Source organism: Cyprinodon variegatus, unplaced genomic scaffold (assembly GCF_000732505.1).
Source record: "Cyprinodon variegatus isolate N-32 unplaced genomic scaffold, C_variegatus-1.0 Scaffold352, whole genome shotgun sequence".
In the NCBI taxonomy this organism is placed as follows: domain Eukaryota; kingdom Metazoa; phylum Chordata; class Actinopteri; order Cyprinodontiformes; family Cyprinodontidae; genus Cyprinodon; species Cyprinodon variegatus.
Window position 1 is genome coordinate 225,000 of NW_015150805.1, and position 26,345 is coordinate 251,344.

General features: G+C 37.9%; 2 protein-coding genes across 5 annotated transcripts in view; both read right to left on the reverse strand.

Annotated features, from left to right (window-relative positions):
* Positions 1-828: 828 nt before the first annotated feature.
* On the reverse strand, positions 829-17,332 carry stat3 (signal transducer and activator of transcription 3 (acute-phase response factor)). Of its 4 annotated transcripts, XM_015385952.1 has the most exons (25): positions 17,104-17,332; positions 14,532-14,676; positions 13,936-14,179; positions 13,732-13,824; positions 12,237-12,318; positions 12,039-12,139; positions 11,729-11,880; positions 11,127-11,285; positions 10,916-11,008; positions 10,701-10,760; positions 10,546-10,575; positions 10,370-10,463; positions 10,237-10,284; positions 10,059-10,142; positions 7,433-7,531; positions 7,212-7,347; positions 7,073-7,125; positions 6,892-6,986; positions 6,605-6,744; positions 6,287-6,508; positions 6,166-6,208; positions 5,034-5,081; positions 4,737-4,796; positions 1,181-1,278; positions 829-1,057 (listed from the first exon to the last, which is right to left on the reverse strand). In XM_015385952.1, exons 2-25 carry the CDS (start codon positions 14,657-14,659, stop codon positions 1,017-1,019), a joined length of 2,403 nt encoding a protein of 800 aa, XP_015241438.1. In that variant the 5' UTR covers positions 14,660-14,676; positions 17,104-17,332; the 3' UTR covers positions 829-1,016. The 4 variants fall into 4 exon arrangements, with proteins under 4 accessions (XP_015241438.1, XP_015241439.1, XP_015241440.1 ...); XM_015385953.1 differs by lacking the exon at positions 5,034-5,081; XM_015385954.1 differs by lacking the exon at positions 4,737-4,796.
* A 4,412-nt stretch (positions 17,333-21,744) lies between these two features.
* Positions 21,745-26,345, reverse strand: part of ptrf (polymerase I and transcript release factor) — a 25,221-nt gene continuing 20,620 nt past the window's right edge. Inside the window, exon 2 of the mRNA XM_015385957.1 lies at positions 21,745-25,368. Coding sequence (XP_015241443.1) covers positions 24,613-25,368 — 756 coding nt within the window. The 3' untranslated portion in view covers positions 21,745-24,612. The remainder of the gene's footprint in view (positions 25,369-26,345) is intronic.

Genomic DNA, 26,345 nt, shown 5'->3' on the forward strand with positions numbered 1-26,345 from the left:
CATACATGTTTGAAATGTAAAGTTAAGAAAAACATATTTAACTTTTCTGTATGACCCGAGTTACCTGTACTAAGATTAATTATCTGCTGGTAAAAAATGGGCTCAATTCCAGCAAAACAAACAGGGAGAAAAACAAATCTTTGCTGACATAAGGTTTTCTTTTACATTTGAGAGGTCAAATAAAATAACCACAGAGCTCACCATGTGCTTTGTGTGAAACATGATTTAATTTGTAATGAATGATACAATAAATGACTGATAATACCAGTTCCAGCACAAAAATTAAATGCAAACACTGATTTAAATGCCAACCTGATTAACATGATTGCATCTGACATTACTTTACTTTAAAAGCTACATCATATTTAAAATGAACATTTTACATGTCGCTGTAAGGGGAAACAATAAGCTGTAAAAAATAACCTCTTAATCAGTAGAAGTATTTTACCGCTTTTTTCGTCATAAAACTGAAAAGTAACAGATATATTACATTTTTTCATAAAGAAAAAAAAACTGATGTAGGCAGGAAGAATCCAAATTTAAGGTTGATTTTAAAATGTTAAAAAGGGCATTTGATCTAGCACAACTTAATAAGGTGCACATAGCTTATACCGAAATATGTCTTACATCTATTTAACAAAAAAAGAGCTTAAAATATCAATAAACAGACAGTATTCTCAAAAATACATTTCCCTATGCATGTTTTTTCAGAAACTTTAACAAAAACAAAGAAGGAAAACAAAATGCCTAAAAAAATAGGTTTAAACACATAATGATCCAAATGTAAAAGGCAGTTTTTTAAGATCATACTTTAAAATAATTATTTAAAAAAAAAACAAAGCTGTTTTTTCCCCCCTAAATGTGAATGAGGGTAATTTTACACAGGAACAGAAAAAAAAAAAACTATACAGGAAAACCGTGTGTACAGAGAAAGACATCATTAGTAAATCCTCACACATAAGGTCAAATCCCAACAAAAGGGAGAAAAAAAACCCCAAAGAGGACGATATTTCCTTTCACATGGGAGATGCTACATCCATGTTCAGAGTAATTGAATCTAAAAATAAAGAGGAAAAAAAAATTAATGCTGATGCCATGCAATGTAACCTTAAATAACGCTCTGATAGAAACGCTTGAGGACAACCAAACCTAATATTTGTGTTTGCTAAATGCCACTTACCCAAATGGCCTTGATTAGCTTCAGCTTCAGGCGGCATCAGAGACTCCAGAGTGTGAGGCGACATGAGGAACAGGTCACTGGTGTTTCCAGAATTTGTGCTGTAAAGACACACAAACAGGAACAAACTGCATAACACTGCGTATCAAAGATATTCACATGAAAACATTTTTGTTTGAAACGACTATTGAAATGTTGAACTTAGATCGGAGAGGTTAGATCAGCATCGTCCCACTTTAAGACAAATATTCAAGTTGTTATTCAGTCACCAGTCTGCTATTAATACAGTAAATAATCTAATGTTTGGGTCAGTATGCACCATTATTTACACGTTTCTGATGTTTGCAGGCAGATAAATAGGGAAATATTTGACAACGACTTAAGAATAGGACCAGTTTATCAAGCTGTTAAATTAATTTTTAATTTGCAATCTGTTTAAGTGATACAATGTTAGATTTAATATAAACTCTATATATACTCTTTATTTACAAACCATGTTTATTGGATGTTAAATACGTAAATACGACCACACATTTCTAGTGGATTAAACAAAAGAAACAAACAAAGAATTAGTAAAAACACCTCTTTGTTAAAAAAAAAAAAAAAACTAAATACAGCCACAGTTAATGCAGACGAAAAGTAGAGAATAACTGACCCCAAACACCTTTTTTGTTAGTCCTTTTTTGATAAAGCCTAACGTGTGAGACTTCTTATGGTTCAAAGCTATGAATTAAAGTTTGCCTTTCTACTCAAATCAGACAGTTTTGTTTAATTAAAGTATCACTTGTTTAGTAAGGAGGTAAAACAAAACTATTTATATTTAAAAAACAAACCAAAAACTTTGTGCAACGTAGACTGCGTTCACCTTGACGATTTAGTCTTAAAGGAATAGTACACCCAAAACATGATTAGCCTTCATTTTCTACTCACCCCCATGCTGAACAACACTCTGGAGTACTTTTTTGATATCTCAAATGCATCTGGAGATCTGGGAGGCTTCTTGCTGTCTGCTGACTTTCAAATAATGGAGGTCTATGGCGCCCGAGGCAGAAAGGTACATAAAAGTCCACAAAAAACGTGTCAATATTCCTCCATACTGCTCGTCCAATGTATTCCAAGTGTCCTAAGTGGGTAGCGTCCATAATTTACTCGAAACAAAGTCATTTAGAATGTTTTTAGAGCATAAACAGTAGTGTATAGGATTTCCTAAAAGCGCGTTCACGAGTCTACGGAAACAGCGGCAGACCAAACCAGATGAAAGTGCGCATTCAGTGTCTGCTCTGCCGATTATGCAAGCGTAGAAGAAGAAATGTGCTGTTTACCTGTGCAAAGAAAGAAACAACGAAAGAAAAATGTCTGAGGACTTCAGTGTTGAGGAAGAGCATGAGTTCTTTGCCGAGCTGAATGCGCACTTTCGTCTGGTTTGGTCTGCTGCGGTTTCCGTAGCGTCGTGAACTCGCAGGCGCACGCTTTCAGGAAATCCTATACACTACTGTTTATGCTCTAAAAACATTCTAAATGACTTTGTTTCGAGTAAATTCTGGATGCTACCCACTCAGGACACCTGGAATACATTGGACGAGCAGTATGGAGGAATATTGACACGTTTTTTTGTGGACTTTTATGGACCTTTCTGCCTCGGGCGCCATAGACCTCCATTATTTGAATGTCAGCAGACAGCAAGAAGCCTCCCAGATCTCCAGATGCATCTGAGATATCAAAAAAGTACTCCAGAGTGTTGTTCAGCATGGGGGGGGGGGAGTAGAAAATGAAGGCTAATCATGTTTTGGGTGTACTATTCCTTTAACTACAAAATGTTTTGACACCACCGGTTTAGAAAATTTAGGCGTTCCAAGCGAGGTGCAGCATGCTGACTGGGTTAGATTGAGCGTCTCTCTAGTGAACGGCACGAATCACTGGATCAAAAAGGTTCCTTAATCTTAAGCTCAACTGACTTGACTTTTGAAATGTTATTGCTTTGCAAGCAAAACCATCAAAGTCATCTTTAAAATGCATTCAGACCGAGTGCAGTGTCCGCGGTGAGAGCGCTGGATTTGCATATCCTTATGCTAACTGCGCAGAGAAGAAACCGGCAATGAATCCAATGCGGTGACGGCGCTCACTGCTCGCTCTCACCTCGCGCTACTAGTTAGAGCTGAGGTGTTGTCAAACAGCAGCTCCGCATGGAGAGAGAGGAGAGTTGATCGGTGAAGTGGAAACGAGCTGAACTTTTCTATGAAATCGCGACACAGCAACCAATCAGGGACTGGTTGTAGGTGAAGCTTTTTACAGTTAAAATGGAATACAGATAAAATAATGTTAAAGGTAGAAATAAGGAATGCTCTCAACAGGTATTTAGATGGGTTTAAAAAAAAAACATTTTGTCTTGAAGAACTGTTAATCATCCTCCCTTACCTCCAGCACCTACCCCAGTCTGTTGCTACCCAATCCCCAGCATTGATGCTTCCTGCATGGGGAGATCTAAAAGGAAGATGACGGAATATTACCGTCATCTACTTTTTTCTGTACTTTCCAGGATTTTCGTAAAAATGGATGGTAAACCGAATCCCAAGCCAATTTATAGAGAACCACTTAGCAGCAGTCCATGAAGTTAACATACAACTGTGTATGTCAATGCTATGGGGTTGCTAGGGGTAACGGCAGGACCAAATAAGGAAAACATGCCTGCTGTTATATTAAATGCATCAGGAATGATATGTGAAGTTATGCAATAACTTTATATCAGGAAACAAGCGCAGCACTAATATCTGCTGAGATGGCAAAGTCATCAACCAAAATAGTGAAACTGAAATTACCGAAAAATGATTTCACCTTAAAAGGCAGCCCAAAGCCGGTTTAACATGCACAAATCAAGTAGCACTGAAAAAGTAGGTAATTTTGATTCGAGTTTAACGGGGTATGGTTGACCTCTGGATGACTTAAAAAATATCCAGATTTTTAAAAATGTATTTACCATTTTAACTGCAAAAACCTGTACTGATGAGGCACTAAACATTCAGTCTATTTGCCGAGTTTTTCCACATTGGTGGGGTTTCAGCTTCACGCAGCTGAAACTCCTCCTATTTGATGATGCGTTCCAGGGTGTAAACAATGTGCATCTGAAATGTAGAGTGGTGAACATCCAGCGGCACTGGTGAAAATCACAGCAGACACCGCGTTTGGTCTGGATGCACCATTAGACATAGCACTATTACAGCGTGGAATCATTGTGCCCTTCTCCCCAAACAAGTGACTGACACAGTGAGTGGTTTTGAATGGAGGGTTATGAAAAAATGTCTGAGAAGCAGGAGGACAAACGAAAGGCATCAACGATCAGTAATGACATGCCATTGATATTGTTAGCATAAAGAAAAGCTAAATTCTCTAAGCTGAGAGGAGCTTTTGTGAGATACATACAAAAATGGAAATTATACAGATGTGATCACTGGAGTAATATCTGTGAAGCACAACTGTATAATAAAATGCAACATAAACATACAACAAAAAAGAGGTAATGAACACACATCCCTACATGCGACCTCCCCCCCATGAGGCCTACCCTGGGAATCCGTTCCCAAGCAGCTCACTGTCTTGCAAGTCCATGAACACGGAGGGACACCTATGGAGACAGGTCAGGATCTGACTGAGAAAACCTCAAAAGCCACCAGCACGCTTTCAAACCTACAAAGCACCACAGTAACACCGGCGGGTATCCTTTATCCCTTAACCTCCACCATTCTTCTAGGTCCTTTAGTCTTTTCCACTCCAAGAAAATTAGTAACTAATTTACAACCATTAGTAATTATTACTTATCAACACATTACAGACTAAATTTGCATCAAGTTTTTATATTTACTTTAGGAAGTGATTCAGTTCAGCTCCAAGTTCTGCAATGTACATCTTCCTGGTAAACATATGGAATAGACTTAACAAGAAACCAAAAATAAATAATAATAAAAATAAAGAAAACAGAAGTCCAAAACTACTGGTAGTCCATCTCTGAAAGTTTCTGATACATTATATTTACAGTACTTTGCAAATATATTTTGCTTTTTGGACTTTTAAATATTGTTTCATATTCTAACTGCAAACTTTTACATACAATGATAATTTCATGTGATAAAAAAAGTAGCAAATGTCTGTGAAAATGTATAGTATTCAGACTCTTCTAATGGGATATATCATTAAACAAAATCCAGTGCAAGCAATGGTCCTCAGAAGTTAACTACTTAGTAAATTCAATCATCCTGAGTGTAATTTATTCCAGTATAAATCAAGCTACTCTATGATGTACGTTAGAGATGGCCAAGAAGCTGCAGGGATTGGGGCAGAGGATCAACTTCCATTAGAGCTACAGCAGAAGTATATTTATCAAAGCGAATTAATTTGTTAAAATAGCCAAATCAAAGTCTAGACCTTATTAAACTCTTGAAAGGCTCATGTCCAAACATATTCTGCAGAGGATTGGACTCAAATGTCAGCAGAGCTGATAGAGCTACATAGGAAAGCTTGTAACCATAACAGTGGAAGGTCATTAAAGTATCGACTCAAGCAGACTGGATGCAAATGCACGCAAAATGTTTCAGAACATCCTTTAGCAAGGAATTTGAAAAAAAAAAAAAAAAAGTTTTTTTCTTTCATCTGCTTTTACGAGCAACTTTGTGTTGGTCTGAATCTTGCGGTTTGTGACAACAAGCCCTAATACTTTAATAAGGTCCTGTATTTTGGCTATGTTTAATCAAAACATAAGGGTTTCAGCACTGAGAGTGCAAAGAAATTCTTGCAATTTCGCAGGACGATTATTAATATTAGTTCAGTGTAAAACGCTTTAAGTTTCTGTTCTGTTTAAAAAAAACAAAAAAAGTTTCTGTTCACAGCAGAAAATATCCAGATATAAAAGAAAACATCCACGTTGAGTTTGGAAGTTTTCAGGTGAGATGCACCAAAAAACGACAGCCAATTATAAGAGCAGAATGATGGGTACTTACGGGGTCACACAGATAAATTTAGTCTTGAGGTATGGCTGGATAGCTGAAAGAGAAAGATAAGTCCTTAGTTAAAACATTAAAGCACTTGTTAAAGCTGTGTAGATGCCCTGTAGTGACTTACTGCTCGTCGAGTCTCCTGCCGCCTCAGGCTCATGAGCCGCCTCCGGCCTGCAGTATTTTCCGAAAGCCTCCTCTTTGGTTACATCAGGATAGAGATAAACAAGAGGTGAGACCAAGATATTGGTGGCATCCATGATCTTGTAACTCATGATGATGTCTGCAAACGACATGCTGCTGAGCTGCTGCTTTGTGTACGGCTCTACGGACTGGATCTGGGTCTTTCCTACAAAATGGACAAAAACGTAAACGTAAAAAGTAATGACAACAAAGTCGGATTATTTCATCACAGGAACGACATAGCGGTTTTTATATGACTCACCTCCAATGTCTTTCTCTACCCACGTAAATGTTATGCCGCCCTCTTTGCTGCTCTCACTGAAGCGCAGAAGAAATGTGCCAGGAGGCTTTGGACTCAGAATGGCTCTCTCTCTCTCCTTACTGATAAAACCCATGATGTATCTGTTAACAGAGAAATCAAATGTCAAACTGCAATTTTAGAGAGTTTATATTGCTTGTCTATATTGTTTCTACATTATAACAGGAAGTGAACAAGTATTTCCAGACACAGCCTGAAGGTATGAGTCTAAACAAAGTGCGACTTCTCACCCTTCATTCCAAAGGGCGAGGATGTACTTCTTCACCAGGTCAATGATGTTGTCCAGCCACACCCAGAAGGAGAAACCTTTTCCGGCCATGTTTTCCTGTAAATGAAAAAGGAAAGAAACTATTTATATAAAGTAAAACAATGAAGGCAGACTGGTCTATTTATAACTGTTAAGTGTAGTACCTTACAGAACTTGGCCCATGTTATTTGGCACCCGGAATAGTTTACGCAAGGCCCTATATCAAAAGTAACAGAACACTTTAAGTATAAAAAGGGACACAGAACATTTTTAGAAACTTTTTTTTTAGCTTGTTTTTTTTACCAAGTAGTTTTTCAGCCAGCGTGGTCAGCTGCTCAATGGTCAGGCCTCTCTTAGTGGTTGAAGAGAACTGCCAGCTCAACACCTCAGCCACCTGGTCCCACGTTCCCACCGGAGGCTTGGTGAAGAAGTTCACGTTCTTTAAAAGGAGAAACAGAGTTAAAAAAAAAAATGTTTGCCACTTGAAAAAATCAGACCTTTCCCACTAGAGGGTGCTGTCTTACCTTTGGGTGATTAGTTAACATGTTGTACCACAGGATAGAAGCCCAGGCGTTGGGCATCTGGCAAATGTTTGAAATAACAACCACTGGCAGCGAATGAGTCTGTACACAAAGACAGCTTCAGTATTAGTTTCATGTTCGGAAAAAATACTTTCTTTATTCAACTGTATCCCTCCCATTTAGCGTATAAAAAACAGAGATGATCAACTTTTATCTTCTGATGTACCTGCACTTCTCATCCACAAATTTTTACTCAGAATATCTGAATTTAAACAGCTTTTTTTCAGATCATCATACTCCCATAAAAAGACAATGAGAACCCCAGCATTATAGATCTCTCTATCTAGTCAAATCAAAACAGTTAATCCACCCGGATCACAGGGTGTGTGTGCTTTTATAGCATCAAGCAGAGATTGTGTAACAGAAGTAGATTGGTGCAGGGCTCACCTGGGACATACACCTAATTAGTGTTGCACCGATACCGATACCAGTATCGGACGGGGCCCAGATACTACCCTAAAATGGTGGTATCGGTATCGGGGAGTACCAACAAATAGGGCACCAATACCATTTTGAGAGCCATAAGTTTATTCAACTATTGTCACCCACTCCTGGTAGGCAATAAAAATTTCTACTGGATTCACTTTGTATTAGATTTTTTTCCTGCTTCACAAAGGTAAGCAGCAGCTTGACAAAGCCATGATGGCAAGTATTTTACATTATTATGGTATCGGTATTGGCCGATACTGCACAGCCAGGTATCGGGTATCGGGGCCAAAAAATGGCATCGGCGCAACACTACACCTAATATATGAGAGAAAGCTGCTGCTTTGCAAACACATGGACAGTGTTTGCCATATTTGTAACAAACCTCAGAAAACGAAAGTTACCTATGCCCCTACGGTCCTATGAAACCGCAGATGACTGCCAGAGGGTAGTGCTAAAAGCACTGAATGTTCCTTTTACACATGCACAGTTTCAGTGTCACCTTTGAGACCCTGGATGACCACTCAGAAGCTATATATGCAGGTCTTATCACGGCTCTGTTTCTACAGAATCTTCCTGCAGAAGCAAGGACTCCAAGTGATAGAGAATCTCTGGCAGTCACCCTGGATTCATAGAACTGTGGATACATATGTAACTTTTGTTCTATTTCATCACTACTAACCACCAGAGGTTCCAACGGTTGCATTTCCAAATTCTCCCGAGTGGTGCCCGACTTTACACGAGTGAATAAAGTGAATGTGATTGGTCGTTTATTAAGGGGGAGGGATTTTTGTGGCGGGAGGCTCGCAAGCAAGTTTGATTGTAGTCAGTTTCTCGGAAGCATCATGCTAACCAGTTAGCAACTTAGTGCTAGTAGGTTCCCAATGGGAAATTACATTGGGACCAATATAGCACTAAATTGGTGACTTAGAAACGACACCTTTAAGGAACACTATGGACAGCGGAATCATGGAAGAGGAGGAGAGTTTTGTGTCGGAGGTCGTGGATGAGACTCCTGCGTCATATATTTTATAATTTAAAGGAGGAAAGCGGGGACGAAGATGTTGTGGAAGAGGACGCCAGGGCGGCAGAAGCTTGGTTTGGTGTAGAAGGCTTCCAGCCGTACATGTTTGAGCCCTTGCCTCGCAACGCTGCCAGTTCTGTTAGCCCTACGCCTGCAGAAGACACAGATGTCCATCCCTGTGACCACTGGGATGTAACTCAACGGGAAAGGAAATTATCCTTATTTCTTATTCCTACCATTGCATATATTAGCTACGACATATAATTCAAGATCCTATGACCATTAAAATATGATTGGCCGAATTTAGGTGTACAGGCTGACGTATAACTAACTGGCCTGCATAAGATAACGAAGAAGAAAAAAATTTTTAAGACAGGATTTTTTTTTTTTTTAAATAGAAATTTTCTAAATATGACTTCCCTACAACTTTAAGCCTGGACACACAAGCCTGCATGGAAACAGATTTCCTTTCACAGTAGGAAGAAAATAATGTACATTTACCAAAACCATCTGGAATAGCATAGTCTGGGTGTGAAAGGCATTAAATGTATGCTCGTCTTTAAAGTTCTGACTTTCCAGATGTACCGTCTGCTGTTCTGGTATCAAAAACAGACACTGGATTTGATCTACCCTACATTTGGGGGGAGGTTATTATAACAATTGGCATGAATGGTTGTTAAAATTTAACTGACAAAAGGTTGGTGACTTTCTTAGAAATAAAATACCCAGTAACAATCACAACCTGGTTTAAAATACAAACCTAAAAATATTTTCCTTTAAACCCTCTGAGCATTTCATATTTTCTATATCTAATTTTTTAAAGGTGCCGACAGCCTAAGTTCCATCTTATTTATACCATTTTTACATAGCAGCAAACAGAAATGTCTACACGGCATTGAGAACACTTTTGGGTTATTCTAACCTCAGTGGTGCCAATGAGGTCAAAACTGCTATTATTGGTAAAGTCAATTTTATGAAATTGCACGTTTAAAGCATATGTGGAACAATTATGGAGAATATTTGTGTTTCTTAAGACATAAATCAGACATTAATTCCTATATTTCAGCTGACTTTTAATGAATGTCTCCCCAGACCTCGAAACAAACAGCAGCTACTCACCTCTAGATCTATCTTAAGGCCCTGGTGATAGACCTCCGTCTCAAACGTGATAAGATGGAGTTCCTCTGTTACAATGAGAGAGGCCTAGAGAAAAATAAATAATCCATATGATTAAAACCAAGTATACCAAACTTCAACAGGAGTCATTTTGATGGATGTTCCTGAATGTGAGACTTACATCACTGTTGGTCCGGCCGCCGTTGCCACACCTCTGTTCTCGCAGAGTCTGCAGCACACAAGAAGTCAGCTCAGCAGATCACTTTCCAATCACTTCAATTTAACAGGTTAGAGATTTGCTTTCCATAACTTACCAAGTGTTTAAACTCTGCTGAAAGGCTGCCGTTGTTGGATTCCTCCATGTTCATGACTTTTGTGTTTGTGCCGAGAATATTAAACTTTCGAGACCTAGACGAAGAAAAAAAGAAAAAGGAGATTTAGCGTAATTTCTTCTGATACAAAAGATTAAAGATGTTTTTCCTCAGCTTACCCTCTAATTGCAGCCACATCCCCAGATTCCCTGAGAAAAAAAAGGTTTCAATCAGTAAAGCCTTAATCGTCCTTCAGTAAAATAACTATTTGTGAGACTACAATCAGCAGAACAATAGGGAAAGAAGAATTAATGAATCAATCGCAAAAACTCACTTGTCAATGCAAACTTTAATCTTCAGTTGGTAATTGAGTTCAGGAAACTTTACAAGCAACCTTGAAAAAAAACGAAGCAAAAAGAAACGGAAAGAAGGTTATTCTCACGTTGAGCTGTTAATTACTTTTCTTATTTTCATGTTTTAATATGTAAAACAGAAATAAATAAATGTGTAGAATTGAGGTGATATTTGTGATGTAGTTCTGAATCTTACCTGACTTTTGTTGTGAACTGCACTCCTGTTTTGATGACCAGCGGTCTGTCCGGATGCATGGGCATGCAAGGCTGTCTTTCAACCACAAAGGCGCTAAAAGTAAAACATTTCCAGGATGTCTTATTATAGCAAATTGTCATTAAGAGCATACAAAAGCATTTTATTCATGAAACAAGATGTTATCCCTGTTGCTAACTAAATAAAACACTACCTCTTCATGAGGTTTCTGAACAGGTCCACTATCTTCTCCTCCAAAGCTGGCCGGTGCTGAATGATGGGGTCTCCCTTGTAGGACACTTTCTGTTGAAGCTCCTCCAGTTTCTTAATCTGTTGACGGATCTGGAGTTGGGACTCAGCCAAGGATGTGATCCTGATTAGAAAATGAGTTGAAGGTATAACATTTTATGAGACAAATACAACTTTTTTAAGATGAAGGTAAATAATAAAACAGAACACAGTGAGCTTGACTAATTAATTTCATTTAAAAAGGCAGAAGTCAAATATGTGTGAACTTTTAATTCAATTCAATTCAGTTTATTTATATAGTGCCAATTCACAACACATGTCATCTCAAGGCACTTTACAGTTCAACCAGATCATACAGTCAAGTTGATACAAAGCTATTTATCTAAGGAAAACCAGTTGATTGCATCGACTCATTGACTCTTCAGCAATCCCTCACACTAAGCATACTTGTAGCGACAATGGAGAGGAAAAACTCCCCTTTAACAGGAAGAAACCTCCAGCAGAACCAGGCTGGAGATTTTATAGGAATGACAATGCTTTTCAGTGTAGCTTAATTTCGTTAGGTACCATGTTTCAAGGCGATCGAGGCAAATGTTAGGTGGACCTCCAATGCAGGCAATTTGTTGTCTTCTCTTCCAATCTGCAAGTTCCTCATCAGTTAGATTCTTCTGCACATAATCCATAGCCGTCAGAAGACCTCCCATTTCTGTCACGATTTGCTATAAAATCAACAGAACACTCATTAAACAAGGCTTTAAAAGGACACTAGCGCTCTGTGGTCCAGACATGCGTTCATTTTTTAACATTATTAGGGTAAAACAAATATAGCAAACATGTTTTTGCTTTCAACTCTCAATATGAGTGAAAACAGCCCTACCCTCCTGAGCTGGTCCAGGGCACTCAGCATTTGCTCAAGCTGAGCCATCTTCTGTCTTGTAGCAGCTGCCTGGCTGTTTCCATTGAGGTCCTGGGACAACTCTGAGGAGACAACAAACATGTAGTCCATCAGATAAAGAGTTACATTTATAAGGACATATCAACAGTTAAAGCTGATAGGGTAACATTTAAAACATACCCCCTTGACTTTTCAAGGTTTTGTAGTTAAAGTCAAAATCATCTTGGAGGTTTTCAAGCATTTTCATCTTCTGTTCCATATCCTGTTGGAAGAAAATAATATATTTCAGATAATTGATCACAGATAAAACAACTTTAGGTGGTTTTAAGGCTGTGTTTTAAGATGTTAAATAATGATGCCTTTATACAAATATGACTGTTTTCACACCAGGATAGTCTGGGCGACTCGGCTGCTCTGGGTTCACTTATAGACTCCATGTTTAACATAAAACAAAACCAGTTAAACAGTGTGAAACTGTTACAACAGTTGCTCGTTGAGGGTGCTACAGTAAGAACCGGCCTGGTGTGAGAAGCTGCTGGGAATGACATACCCTTTTAACATTTATTATAAATGATATGCTCCTATTACTAACTCTAATTCAAACAAACAGTGTCCAAAATTAAATATCCTAAAATAAATACAGAAATAAATAAATGCTCAATAAATAAATACGCATACAATTAATTGCCCCCAAAAATACAATAAACAAATAAATGTGGGTAGAAATTAAATTATAAAGTGAGACATAAATGTATGAATCTCTTAATTAGCTTCTTTGTTTTTTCGCCTTTGTATTAATTACCTTATTTATTTATTGTCAATTATAATCTTCAACTTTATTTATTACTTATTTTTTTAAGTATTTATGTGCATGTGATAATATTTTTGTGTTTTATTCTTTTTTGTATTTTTTACCCTATTTACATTTCTGTATGCATTTCTGCCTCCTTATGCAAATGAGGAGGGGTGTGTCTTAGAGGGTCAACTTCCCTCTAAATAAAACAGACAAAAATATTACAGCATGCACACACATATTTTAAAGTAATAAATAAATAAAGTAATTATAACAAAGGCAAATAAGTGAAGAAGCTAATTAAAAGAGATTGATACATGTATGTCTCACTGTATAATTTAATTTCTAACTTCATTTATTTGTTTATTGCATTTTTTGGGGGGCAATTAATTGTATGCTTATTTATTTATTGAGCGTTTATTTATTTTTAAAAGTGGCAGAGTTGGTCCTCCACAGAATGATGCAATAGAAGAGCAGAAAATTTTAATTGTGACCCGTAAGAATGTCATTAAGCATATCTGAAATGTAGTTTATAGAAATAATTCATTCCTGCAGAGAATTTGTTTAAAATCTCCCTTGAACACTAAATATTAAAATTGCTTGCCATACAGCCTTGAAGCCATCTATCCAGCATGTTACAGAGGTATGATGTTACAGGATAAATAAAGATGGATGACAGACTCGGACATAATACTAAGGTTAAAAAGGCAATGACGGGGGATTTATAAGCTTTAAGTTCAAATGTATATTCATGTTCACCTGCTTGGTCAAAGCTTTAAAAGTTGCACTAACAGAGCAGATTACTAACAAAATAAACCATGGTCTGTTTATAAAGCACACAGAAAAGTCTGCAACAACTGTGGCTGAAAAGTGGGGACACACCTGCACGCGCTTTCTGATGTCCTGAAGGTTGTGCTCCAGTATCTGCTGCTTTTCTGTCACTACTGTTCCAGTGGGATGGGCTGCTTGGCCATCCTGTCATAAAAATAAATATAATCAATAATGATTAAATAAATATCCGTGTCGAAGTTTTTGCTTCTTTTCCGTATAAAACCCTACACTCTGAAGCTGGGTACAGACATATACCTGTGTAGTAGAGGTGGCAGTCTGCAACAGTCTCTGTTCCTCCCACAAACAGCGGGCAACAATGCGTGCAATTTCCATCGGTTTCTCCAAATATTTACTTTGCAGATGCTGTTTAATCCTGCGTAGGTTGTGCTGATAGAGTACATTATTCTCCTGCAGAAAACGGCTATACTGCTGGTCTATTTCACCGAGGAGGTTGTGGAACACCAGTGTGGCATGTGATTCCTTGTTGGCAGCATAAGCCCTAGTGAAAAAAATGAATAAAATAAAACACGAATCAGGTTTTACCCATTTCTAATGAAACCTAAACAGCTTTCAAATAAACAGGAAAACATTACAAGTATATGAGGCGGAAAGTAGCATTTTATTAAAACATAAATTATGTAATATATTGCATTTGGGTAATTTTGTAGAACCTTTTAGTAAAATGAAGCAAAAAAAAAAAAAAAAAGCACTGCATTATGTGTTGTAAGCTAATAAGAAATAATGGTTCCTTTGTAGTAAAGAAGGATGATATGTATAAAGTGCTCTGGTGTAATATGCTTAATCAGCAATAAGGAAAGAGGAAAAAAAACAAAGATCTGAATAATTCTCACCAGTCCTGACTCTCAATCCACGGGGCAAGGAACTGCCGTAGCTCCATAGGGAAGCTGTCGCTATAAAGGTGGTAGAGTTGCTCCAGATACCTGGTCTCCAGCTGCTGTAACTGGTTCCACTGGGCCATCCTGAAACACGATGCTTCTGAAATGACACACCGAAAAAGTTGCAACAACCACGAAAGCAGGATAGCCAAAGCAATACACATATCTGACAAGAAACAAGAACATCATTAAAAACAAAACCTGCCACAGATGCCTCAACAGAACATATCTCCCGGTTATCGGCAGGAAATGGCTAAACACAGCGTTTGCTCTGAAAACGATGACAGGTTGTATGGGGCCTTCTTCTTAGCAAACTCACTTCCTGTGCAGTGAAAAGCTGAGCTTCCAACAAGAAATATAGGCGGTCTTGATCAGCTGTATGCTCTCCAAGCAGATTAGAGTTAAGATCTCTGACCAAAGTTTTGCCCCGATGCTGCTTTCTGGAAACAACCAAAAACCACACTTCCTTTTCTTAGTTATCTTGAACCTAGTGAGTGTATGGACTTGAAACTATAGAATCACTTTCCTTTATCTGATAAAGCGTGGACCTAAAAAGACCGGTTTCGATTTTTTCACGTTTTACCTAGAAAGTGCAACTTTAGCCACATTTTTAAAGCACCTGCAGACAAAGACCGGTGTTACACATCGGGTCTATCTAGCGGGGTCTTGCGGCTTCTCTTTTAGCCAGAACCAGGCTAACCTGGAGGTTAAAAAAAGGAGAGATCTTTTGATTGCCTGTTATTGCGCTGAAAAGTGTTATACCAGTAAAACGAGTGTGTACATGAACAGGTTACCAGTAAATGAACGGTCACGAATAACCAGTTTTTTAATTGCATAACAGAAACGTGTCTAATAAAGTATGCAGGAAAAAATTCAGAGTAATCGAGTCAAAAAAAGATCCTTAGTCACTGATGAAATTGTTGTAATATCGGTGTAATTACAATAAACTGCAAGTTATCCACAACACTAATGGGAGTGTTTAGATGTGAAAGTATGTAATTAATTATCGGAACAGGTCAGAGGTATCATTATTAGCACCTTTACAATAAATAATATACTGTAAGGGAAACAACCTTATATAACACACTGCATGAGCATAGGGGTTACGTTTGGATCAAATTAGTCATCTAGTGTCTGAATTAACAAAGGACAATTCAAAATGAAACTAAAATCTTCAGATTTTTTTATTTGCGTCTCAAGAAACAATAAACTGATACAGATGTAGAGGGATTTTTTTCCCCCACTCCACCCATATCAGTTGTCTCCCAATTATCAAGACTTTCATACGACCTTTGTTCCTCTTTCACTAGCACATAGAAAAGATGCTTCATGATGTGAATTTCTGGGCAAGTGAAACCACCAAGAGCATCACTTCAAAGAACTAGTTACCCTCACCACCAAAACAATGACAAGTCTTTCAACTTTCTAAAATTACAGACATCATCCCCACTTTGTATTATTGTAACCTAATATCGATCCTAATATTTCTTACTTCAGTATGTTCACTGCTTTTTACGAACCTATGTAGGAATATACAGACATATGGGGAGGGTCTCATAAGGGTGATAAATAATTCAGTGTGTACAATCACAGAGAGAAAAATATCAGGGTTTCATTTTTAGCAGGCATCTAAAAGACAATAATAGTCTGGGTCAAAAGGGTAAAGCACACAAACCCTGGTTTGTATGGATCATAAGTGAAAAGAAACACTTGTACCTTCAATTATATAATTAGATCTAATTCACCTAAAACAATTTATCCACAATAATCAGCCATTTAAGGTCAGGTATTTCTATGTAGCCGTCTAATATCTGGAAACAGCCCGCCTCTTACTGGTAAAAGCACATTGGGATTCTTTAAACAATATCAGTGATATTCCAGGAACTACTTCCGTGAACAAAGAAAACCATAAACACGCAAAGGTTCCAGTTTTTCTTTGTTTTTTTATTTTAAACCGAATGTAAACGCACTAAAAACAAAGAGTCTGTTGATTATTTGACATCTAAAACAGTCAATCGCTGTTTGTAAACGTCTGTTTTTTTCTGAAATAAATAAACCGTGATGTTATCAGACACTTTGGCCCGCAGATGACATGGAGATGGGCGTGACAAACCATCAAGGCATAATCCAATTTAAGATTAATTTGATCTAAATATGATCCTTATTACTTTTTTTCAATTTTAGCCGTCCAAATATCAGTTTTAGATAATAACACGTGTCAAAATCTCGAAAATAAAATAACACGTGTTTTCACAGTAAAGTTAGTGGATCTAAAATATAAAAATAAAGGAAAGAGGGGAAAAACGCTTAACTTATGTAACACTGCGGATGCAGAAAATGTTTCCACACCGAATAACCGATGACCTAGTTGCTGTGCAGTACTTTTAGCAGGGTAGCAATAGAGCTAGCTAAGCATTCTGTTACAAATAACCCGGGACTAAACCATACCGGAGAAGATTTCGCTTCCCAGAATTTATTTTGTAATAAAGAAAAAAAGAAATGCAGAAGTCAACTGATGGTCCCTTACCTCGGTCGTTGTCACTTCTGCGAAAGTTTCTCCGACGAAAACCGTTAACTCCAGACTATATACACTGACAATAGCTGCCAGTTAAGTCCTGTACGTTAAAAAAATAACGAACAACCATAAATGAGAGTTGGAATTTACAGAATATATCTATTGATTTTCTCTCCCCAACACGAGAAAACTCTCCGACGCAACTACTAAGCGCCCAACCCATCAAACCGACTGCAATTGCGCCAGCCAAACATATCACAGTTTCCTCATTACTGTCAGCAAGGTTCTCCAATCCTGAAGGAGCCTTTCTTCTACAGCCAATAGGAAAGCGTCTTTTGCAGAAAAGAGGCGGGACTAAATAGCATGCTAGGTTGAACTACCTATGTTTATTGCTGCCTGAACTGAGCTCTTCCGCCAAAGTCACCCTCCCAGGTTGAAGACCATATTTAGGCCTAAACATTGGACTGTCCCGGAGGGAGGCTGAACCATTTAGCAGAACAGCCAGCCTGGAAGTCATCTGAGTTACTGGCAAATGCTGTCGTCATCGAGGTTAATAACACAAGGGCCTTTCTCTATTGATCTAGGAGACTTAAAATTAATTAATAGATACGTGAATACGTCTTCAGAGTTCGCGGATAGAATAAACAACTAAACGGAAGCACGAGTTATATTAGATAACGCTTCTGTGTCTCAAATAAACTAGATGTCATTTAGAAAATGAAGGATCATATTCATAATTAAGTTATTTTATTTATATTAGCGTTTCAAAACGATATTTAACATAAAAGAAGTCAGTAATAATAAAACACACTTATATGTGTATTCAGCATTAGTGAATCATTATCACATTCTTTAGCTGTGCCATGCTGCATTTAAAAGTAGTTATGAATAAGGCAAAGTATCCAATGTGTCAAAACAATACCTTCACAATCCTAACCTTAAATCACATAGTTTTAATTTTGTCAACGGTTAAAGATAAAAATAAGTATCTAATCATATTAATAAAACACAAATATATGTTTATTCAGCATTAGTGATTCATAATAACATTTTTTTGCCGTGCAAGGCTAGATTTAAAGATATAGTTTTGAACAAGGCAAAGAATCCAATGTGTAAAACAACAATACTTTTTCAATCCTAACCTTAAATCACATAGTTTTAGTTTTGTCAGTGGTTGAAGATAAATATGATACCTATCTAATCATACATAATAACTTATTATTTAATTATTCATAACAACTCCTATTAATTCTGCTTCACCATGAAACAATTGCTTATACTTATAATATCACACACATGCATTCCCTGTCTGTATTTTTTGTCTCCGTTCCCTTATGCTGCTCGGTGTTTAGAGAGCACTCTCCTTAATTGTATTTCCACATCCATTGATTATTTCAACAGTGTTTCTTGCCACATGGGCTTTTGTGCAGCTATAACAGACCAAGGTCAGACAAATCTGCAGGGAGGAAAAGAAGAAGCTTTCCTCTTGTTCCTGTCTGATGCCTCGTATGCTTTCCTTTCATGATCTAATGTGGCAGGACTTGAGTAGTGTCATTGTTTGTTAGCATCAACTTTTGAGCATATTTCAAAAACAGCACCCCCCCCCCCCCTTCATTGTTCCTTGCCCTTTTTTCCTGTCAAAAGATGACAGCTTTATTTTAAGATTTATGAGCAGATAGATTTTACATCTAAGCAAGGGGGCCTTTTCATTATTCAGTGGATCTGCACATTATATTAGTTCTTTTCTGAAAAGTATTTTAGACTTGCATTATGTTGTTGCCTTTTTACTTTTATTTTTTATATATTTTTTTTACATCCATTGCAGTCGCATGTCTTATATCAATGTGAATGAAGTACTGATTTTATTAAACTATATGTAGGATGGGGGACAAATTTAATAATCCTTACATAGCTTAATCTCTCATTTTGTCAGGCTATTCTCTTTCTGCCTCAAATTTCCTTCCTACTTTTTGTTTTATCAAGGATAGCAAATATATTGAGATGAACTGTGACCATGGAGACAGTTTTTTTCTGTCTAATTATGTGGGTTTTGAGAAACTTGAGTACATTTCTAAATGCAACAAAAGCAACATGTTGAATGAATGCTAAGCACTACAGAAAAGATTGAATCATAAATATTTGACAACAAAGGTTCATGAAAATTGCAAGCTCCACTTTAAGGTTTTTTTTTATTTCAGTAGAGCAGACAAGAACACACAGTACAGAATCCTATACTGTACAATTGGATTTTATTGTGATATTTTAAAACAAATGTCAATTTTTTCAAAATCCATATTACCGGTACATGTATTGACAAGTATTTTTGTGTTTTATCAGAGGTGTTTAGGGAAGAATAAGATTTACTGTCTAGGTGTCAACGTGCGGGGTGAGGTTGCTTGAGGACCTAGATGTGGAGATGAGTGAGGCAGAGACAAGTTCTAGTAGGTTTAATTAAGGATACTGAAGCAAACATCCAAAAATACTTAGAAGCGAAAACCAGCAAGCGTCAGGGAAAACTCACGTGGGCAGCCACAGACGAGGAAGCAACAAAATAACAAGGAACCAGCAAACAGTGACTGAACATGAGGAGTTTAAATGGGAGACTGAACAAAGACCAGGATAATCAGTAGATATGGAGCAGGTGTGGATGGAAGAGACTAGAAGGGAGTTAGGGGAAAGGAGACAGGCACAAGGGGGCAACAGAGAGTAACTTAACACAGGCTTAAATATAACATAAAACCGAAAATAAACCTAAAATAAACAAAACAGAATTACTTAGATGATGAAAAATAAAAACTCAAAGTCCCAACAGGGGAGAACCATGATACTAGCTTTGATTACAAGGCATGATGTTTGATATAAAAGTTTTAGTTTCAGATAGATTGTACTCTGATTCTACCCTCTTGATTATATTGTTTCTTCCTAAAGAAAGAAATATTTAACCTTGCACCATTTTTTACCCACATGCCCATTACATTATCTTGGCCTGTCAACTACGTACACTCACTGGCCACTTTATTACATACACCTTGCCAGTACTTGCTTGGACCCCATTTTGTCTTCAGAACTGCCTTGATCCTTTGTGGCATAAATTCAAAAAGGTACTTGAAACTCTCCTAAGGGATTTTAGTCCATATTGACATAGCGTTGCTGATGATTTGCTGGCTGTACATCCATGATGCGTATCTCCCATTCCACCACATCCCAAAGATGACTGTGACGGCCATTTGAGTTCAGTGAACTCATTGCCATGTTCAAGAAACCAGTCTTAGATGATTCATGCTTTATGACATGGCGCTTTATCCTGTTAGAAGTAGGCAGCCATCAGAAGATGGGTACACTGTAGTCATAAAGGAATAGATATGATCAGCAATAATTATCAACTAGGCTGTGGTTTTGACACAATGCTCAGTTTGGACTAAGTGGGCGTGTGGCAAGACAATTACCCCAACACCAGTACACCACCACCACCAGCATAAATCATTGATACAAGGCAGGATAGATTTATATGGTTTACGCCAAATTCTGAGCCTACCATCTAAGATTGGAAAAGTCTTGCCTGTTCTGATGAGTCCCGATTTCAGCTGTAACATTTAGACTTAGACTTAAAAGATGACAATAAAGTCTGTCTAAGTCAAAACGTCACAGCTGAAATTGAGACTCATCAGACCAGGCAACACTTTTCCAATCTTCTATTGTCCAAATTTGGTGAGCCCGTCTGAATTGTAGCCTCAGTTTCCTGTTCTTAGCTGATAGGAGTGACACCAGTTGTGGTCTTCTGCTGCTGTGGCCCTTCAACCTCAAGTTTTGCCTTGTTGTGTATTCAGAGATATTCTCCTGCATACCTCAATTGTAACGAGTGGTAAAGATCCATCCTCCTCTGACCACTGGCATCAACAAGGCATTTGAGTCCACATAACTTCCACCAGGTGGATATCTTGTCTTTCTCGGACCATTACTTGTAAACCCTAGAGATGGCTGGGGGTAAAAATCCCAGTAGATCAGCAGTTTCTGAGATACTTAGAACAGTCGTCCGGCAACAAAAATCATACCATGTTCAAATTCACTTAAATCACCTTTCATCCCCATTCTGATGCTCAGTTTGAACTGCAGCTAGATTGACTTGACCAGGTCTACATGCCTTAATGAATTGAGTTGGTGCCCTATGATTGGCTGATTAAATTTGTTGGACAGGTAGGGGCCTGCTATTTGTGAACAGAGATACTGGTGGCAACGATTGTATGGGAGTCTTACCTCTCTCAGGGCAAGATGAAACTGCGTTCCACAGGGCAGCTATGGCTACAGCTTACAACTGTTCATACTCATGTGAATAGGAGAATGACTGATTTTAGTGTAAAGTGCTTTGGAGTCCTTGATTTGACAAAGCACCATATACTGTAAGTACAGGCCATTTACCATCAATGATACTTTGGTCAAGCTTCTCCTTAACTCACTGGAGATGTCTATTATGCAAGAAAAACCTTCTAGAATGTATAGTGCTCCAGTTGAGCAATCACTGCTGGGTAGGTTTACACAGTTTTCCCCATTTGGAGATAATGGCGCACATCGTGGTGTACTGGAGTCCTAGATGCTTGGCGATGTCATTTGAACCCCTTCTAATGATAATAGATGACAATGATTTTGTTTCTCATGTATCTTCACATTTATTAAAGCCCTTTTAAGCTCCATGTAGTCAGACAGGTTTTGCTCAAGAAATTATTTGATGATACTGGTTGTACAGATATGCTCATGAGTGTAGATAGCTGCGTTCAGTCAGGCAGGTAGATGAAATACATATAAAATATACAATAATTTTGACAAAGCTAATGATTCTTCTTTTTGCATTTTATTTGAATGATTGAGTAAATGCTTTACAAATCACAAACTCTCAAGCATCTGCAATCAGTGTAGAATAACTTCCATATTTCACCAGGCTACATATTGTACTTTTGGAGCTTACCTAAATTCTTCAGTAGAATGTTAAACACTATCACAGAGTCTTCAGACAAAGGCTTCTCCAGATCTGCTTCAAGACAGATTGCTAAAGGACATCCTTACACTTTCAGCATTTTTATTTTCCTTTTTAGACCAATTAACTATTTTTCAATTTAATCAAATTTAAAATTTTGCATAGAACCAAGAAATACCTTTGTGCTTTTAAAAAATGGAATTCCATTCAATTTGAACACATTTTATTGATTTAGAATCTATTGATTTAATAGATACTAAATGTTGCATTAACCCGCGTTTTTTTGTCAATGAGTTTGCAGAAAGGATCTTCTGTTGTTGTCTGTCCAGCACCGCAGCTGGTGAAGCCCTTGACCAAAGACAGTCTGTTGGTGATTAACAATCTTCTGAAAAGGATGCTCACTGTTGTCCCCATACTCTTCATTTTATGAAAAAATCTTCTTTGTGAAATAATCTCCAGAAGGTTTGAGGAGTCCCTAGAACAGAGCTAGCATTCTTTATCAGTCTGTTGAGCTTTTTAGGTAAATTGCTCTGAAGCTGCTACCCCAGCAGATGATAGCAGAAGATAATAGTTTTTCCACAACAGACTTATAAAAGATATGCAGCATCTTGCTGCAAATACCCAAGGAAACCTAAGTTTCCTAAATAAGTATAGTCTGCTCTGTCCTTTCTTTTAGACAACTTCACAGTTGTGTCTCCAGTGAAGTTTGTTGTCCAGGTGAATGCCAAGGTATTGATACTCCTCCATTACATCCACTTCTTCCATGATGCTAATGGGATTTAATTTGTTACTGTTTCTGCTGAAATCTACAATCCTCTTCCTTGTTTTGTTCGCCTTTAGTTTTAGATGATTATTTCTACATCGTTCCGCAAAGCAGTTCAAAATCTCCTTGTACTCAGCTTCTTGTTCATCTGTGATGCACCCAATGATTGCAGAGTCATCTGAGTATTTCTGCATATGACAGGACTCTGTCTGGTGCTGGAAGTCAGAGGTGTATAGAAGTAAAAAGGAATGGTGAGAGCACTGTCCCCTGTGGTGCTCATGACTACTTGATTAGACAGTTGATGCTGCTGTTTAACAAACTGTGGTCTGTTTGTCAGGTGGTCTATGATCCATGCAACTGTTGATGCCTCCACATGAGTCTTCTGGAGGTTCTGACAAAATAAAACCAGGATGAATCATGTTACATGTTCTAGAGAAATCAAATAACCTTTTCCTCACAGTGCTGTCTTCCTTGTCTGAAAAACAGTGGGTTTGTTGAAGCAGGTGTGTGAAGACATCTTCAACTTCAACTCCAAGGCGAAAAGCAAACTGCAGAGGGTCCTGATAGCTGCTTGTTTATTTGCTGAGGTGAACAACTGAAGTCTCTCTCATATTTGGGATGTCAGGCCCGCAGATATATAGTCAGTGAGGATTGTTGGCTAAGTTTTGTTTGGTAGCAGAACAAGGTAGGAGGTCTTCCACATCAATGACACCTTTCTTGGGTAAGACTATGGTTGAAGATGTGCAGAAGAATCCCGCAAAGCTGCTCTGTACAGACATTCAGGACTCTGGGACTGACAACATCTGGACGTGATGACTTACTGCGATTCATTCTCTCCAGTTGCCATATTCACAGGACTTCTAAAGACAGACAGGTGAAAGGCAGAGGGAGCAGCACTATGTTCTGATTTGGTTGAGGAAAAACACATAGAGACAAGAGGGTCCATGGTAGAGGTGAAAAATAAAACACTGAAGTGTGAGAGGGGAGCTCTGGGTCAGAGGGGGGTTGAATGTCTGTTTGACAGTGGATAGGAGAGAAGGATGCTGAGCTTGTTCCGGAACTGAATTATAAATGTGTATATTTTATAACTATAGACAGTCAAATGCAATACATTCTCATTGAAAACAAATAGGTAGAACCTAACGCACTACCAAATTATAATGATCAGATGCCAGCTTTGGCAAAACTCAAAACTGCACCACTATTTATCTAGTTTCAACACCTAAGGAAGACTCCCACACCTACGGATTAAACATGCATATATGCCATAGAAAACAAGGTCAGGGTGCAAATTACACATTTTGTATTTATTTATAAGCCTCAGGTTAACCCCCAGGCTGTGTGCCACCCTGGGTACAAAGCCACATCACCCATATCAAAACCACCACTAATCATACATATCAACATGCATGCCAAACATGTCAAAGATCAAACATAATTTCATAATTATGAGGTAATAAAACTTTTAGTGTGCCTTCCTTACAGACAGGCATCTAGTTAAACCAAAAAATAAAGAAAACCAAACACTTGAAAGAAATAAGTTTAGCATAATAATCTATTTCAAAAATTAGCACTGCTTTTATATGTACTTTATATATCTATAATTTGCAAAACAGACATGAGCAAACATGAAAATCATCATTGTCAGGTAAAATAAACAGAGAACAAATGAGGTGTCAGACTGTAATCACCTCAATGAAAGTCTCTAGGATTCTTGCTGTGTCCCTTCAATTCGACTCATTCATTTACCAATGTTTCCTTCCCTTTCGTTACTTGTCTTCCTGTGCCTTTATTCACTTCCCACCTTCTTTAGATGCTCTGGTTCCACCCTGACCAGCTGAGGGTCCTCTTTCATCTCTACCAGATCCTGCATATCTGGACCATCTACATTCACCAGCTCTCCTTCCTCCACCTCCACACCCAGCCCATTCTCCTCTCCTTGCTGTTCCTCTCCATCGGTCACCTCCACAATCTCTGTGTTTTGCACTACCTCCTCCTCCCCCTCGCGGACCTTCTTAACATGAAAGGTAAAGGGGGGAACCCGATACACGGTATTCTTGGAGCGAGCATAGACTGTGTGATCAGGGGTGAGGGATTTCTTGAACTTATCTTTGGAGCTTTTTATCTTTGCCCTCCGCTCCTGTTTGGGGGTCATGCGGGATCCAATTTTATTGATCTTTTTCTCAAGGTTGTGCTTCGTCTTCTCCAGATTGTCACGCGTTTTCTGCCTGGTCTTCTCCAGGTTCTCACGGGTCCTCTGCTTAGTCTTTTCCAGGTTCTCCTTGGTCTTTATTTTGGTCTTCTCCATTTGCTCTTTGGAGAAGGCCTTTTTTATGTTGTCCACTTGCTGCTTGGTGCTGCGTTGGAGACGCTTTGTACGAGACTCTTCAATAATCTCCTCAACTTCGATTTCTTCATCTGAATTTAGACTTGCTTTCACTCCATCTTGTCCTTCCTCAGGTATTTGCTCCAGGCCCTCCACTGATTGGCCTTCAACTGTCTCTGCTGTCCTGGTTTTGGATTCTTTTGGTGTCTTCACTTGGTCCTGAAGAAGGGATAAGAGAAAAAGAAACCATTATAATGCTGAAACAGAGTATGAATTAAGCCACATTTGAATTTGTTAACTACTCTTTGATGATGATTATTGTATGGTTTGATGAGTCAAACAGTGTAATCCTATTTATTCTGAAATTAAAAGCATCTGTTTAAGAAACCTTACTGAAATTGACAAATCAAAACTGAGATGGAAAATGTTGGCATGACATTTGCCAAGTGATATACTGTCTTTATGTGCAATGCATAGCTGCAGCTGGTGCAGAATGCCCTCTAGTGGTGTAAAATGATAATCTTTAATACCCTTGGCAAAAACAACAGAAATAAATAAATAAGCCAAATAGCACTTGGCTCATTTGTATTTTGAGAGAGTTATCTTATATTACTTAGCTTCATCTTTCTAGGTTGTATGTCCTCTGCTACTGTTATACTGAAACCAAAGCTATCATATCCTTGCATCTAACCACATAACTTCCTGTGATTTTCTATCATTTTTGTTTTCAAACATAAACTGTGTCTTTTCAAATGCATATTATAGGAGAAGTAAATGTAAGACATTTCAGATTACACTGTGATATATATTTTTTTAAACCAACCAGAAAAAAAATGTATGCAAAATGTAAAATTTCACAGTTGAAAAGGTCACTTTTATCCCATCATTTCATCTGTTGTTTAGTGCTGTTTCACTTCATCATAAAACCCACAGCACCAAAGCACAGCAGATTCACACTTGGTAAAATAAGTCTTTACAAAAAAGAATCAAAGAAAAAGCACAGTGACTGCTTCGTTTTCAGTGGTACAGAAAGAAAGTAAGCAGTTAGTAAAGAAAGATGAATAGATTCATAAACTCCCACCTCCTTTTCCATTTTAGCACACAGAAAGAGAATAATGAAGAGTGTTCTTATTCAGTTAAATAGTATGCTTGAAGACACCAGGTGAGAGTTTCTATCTATCTATCTATCTATCTAT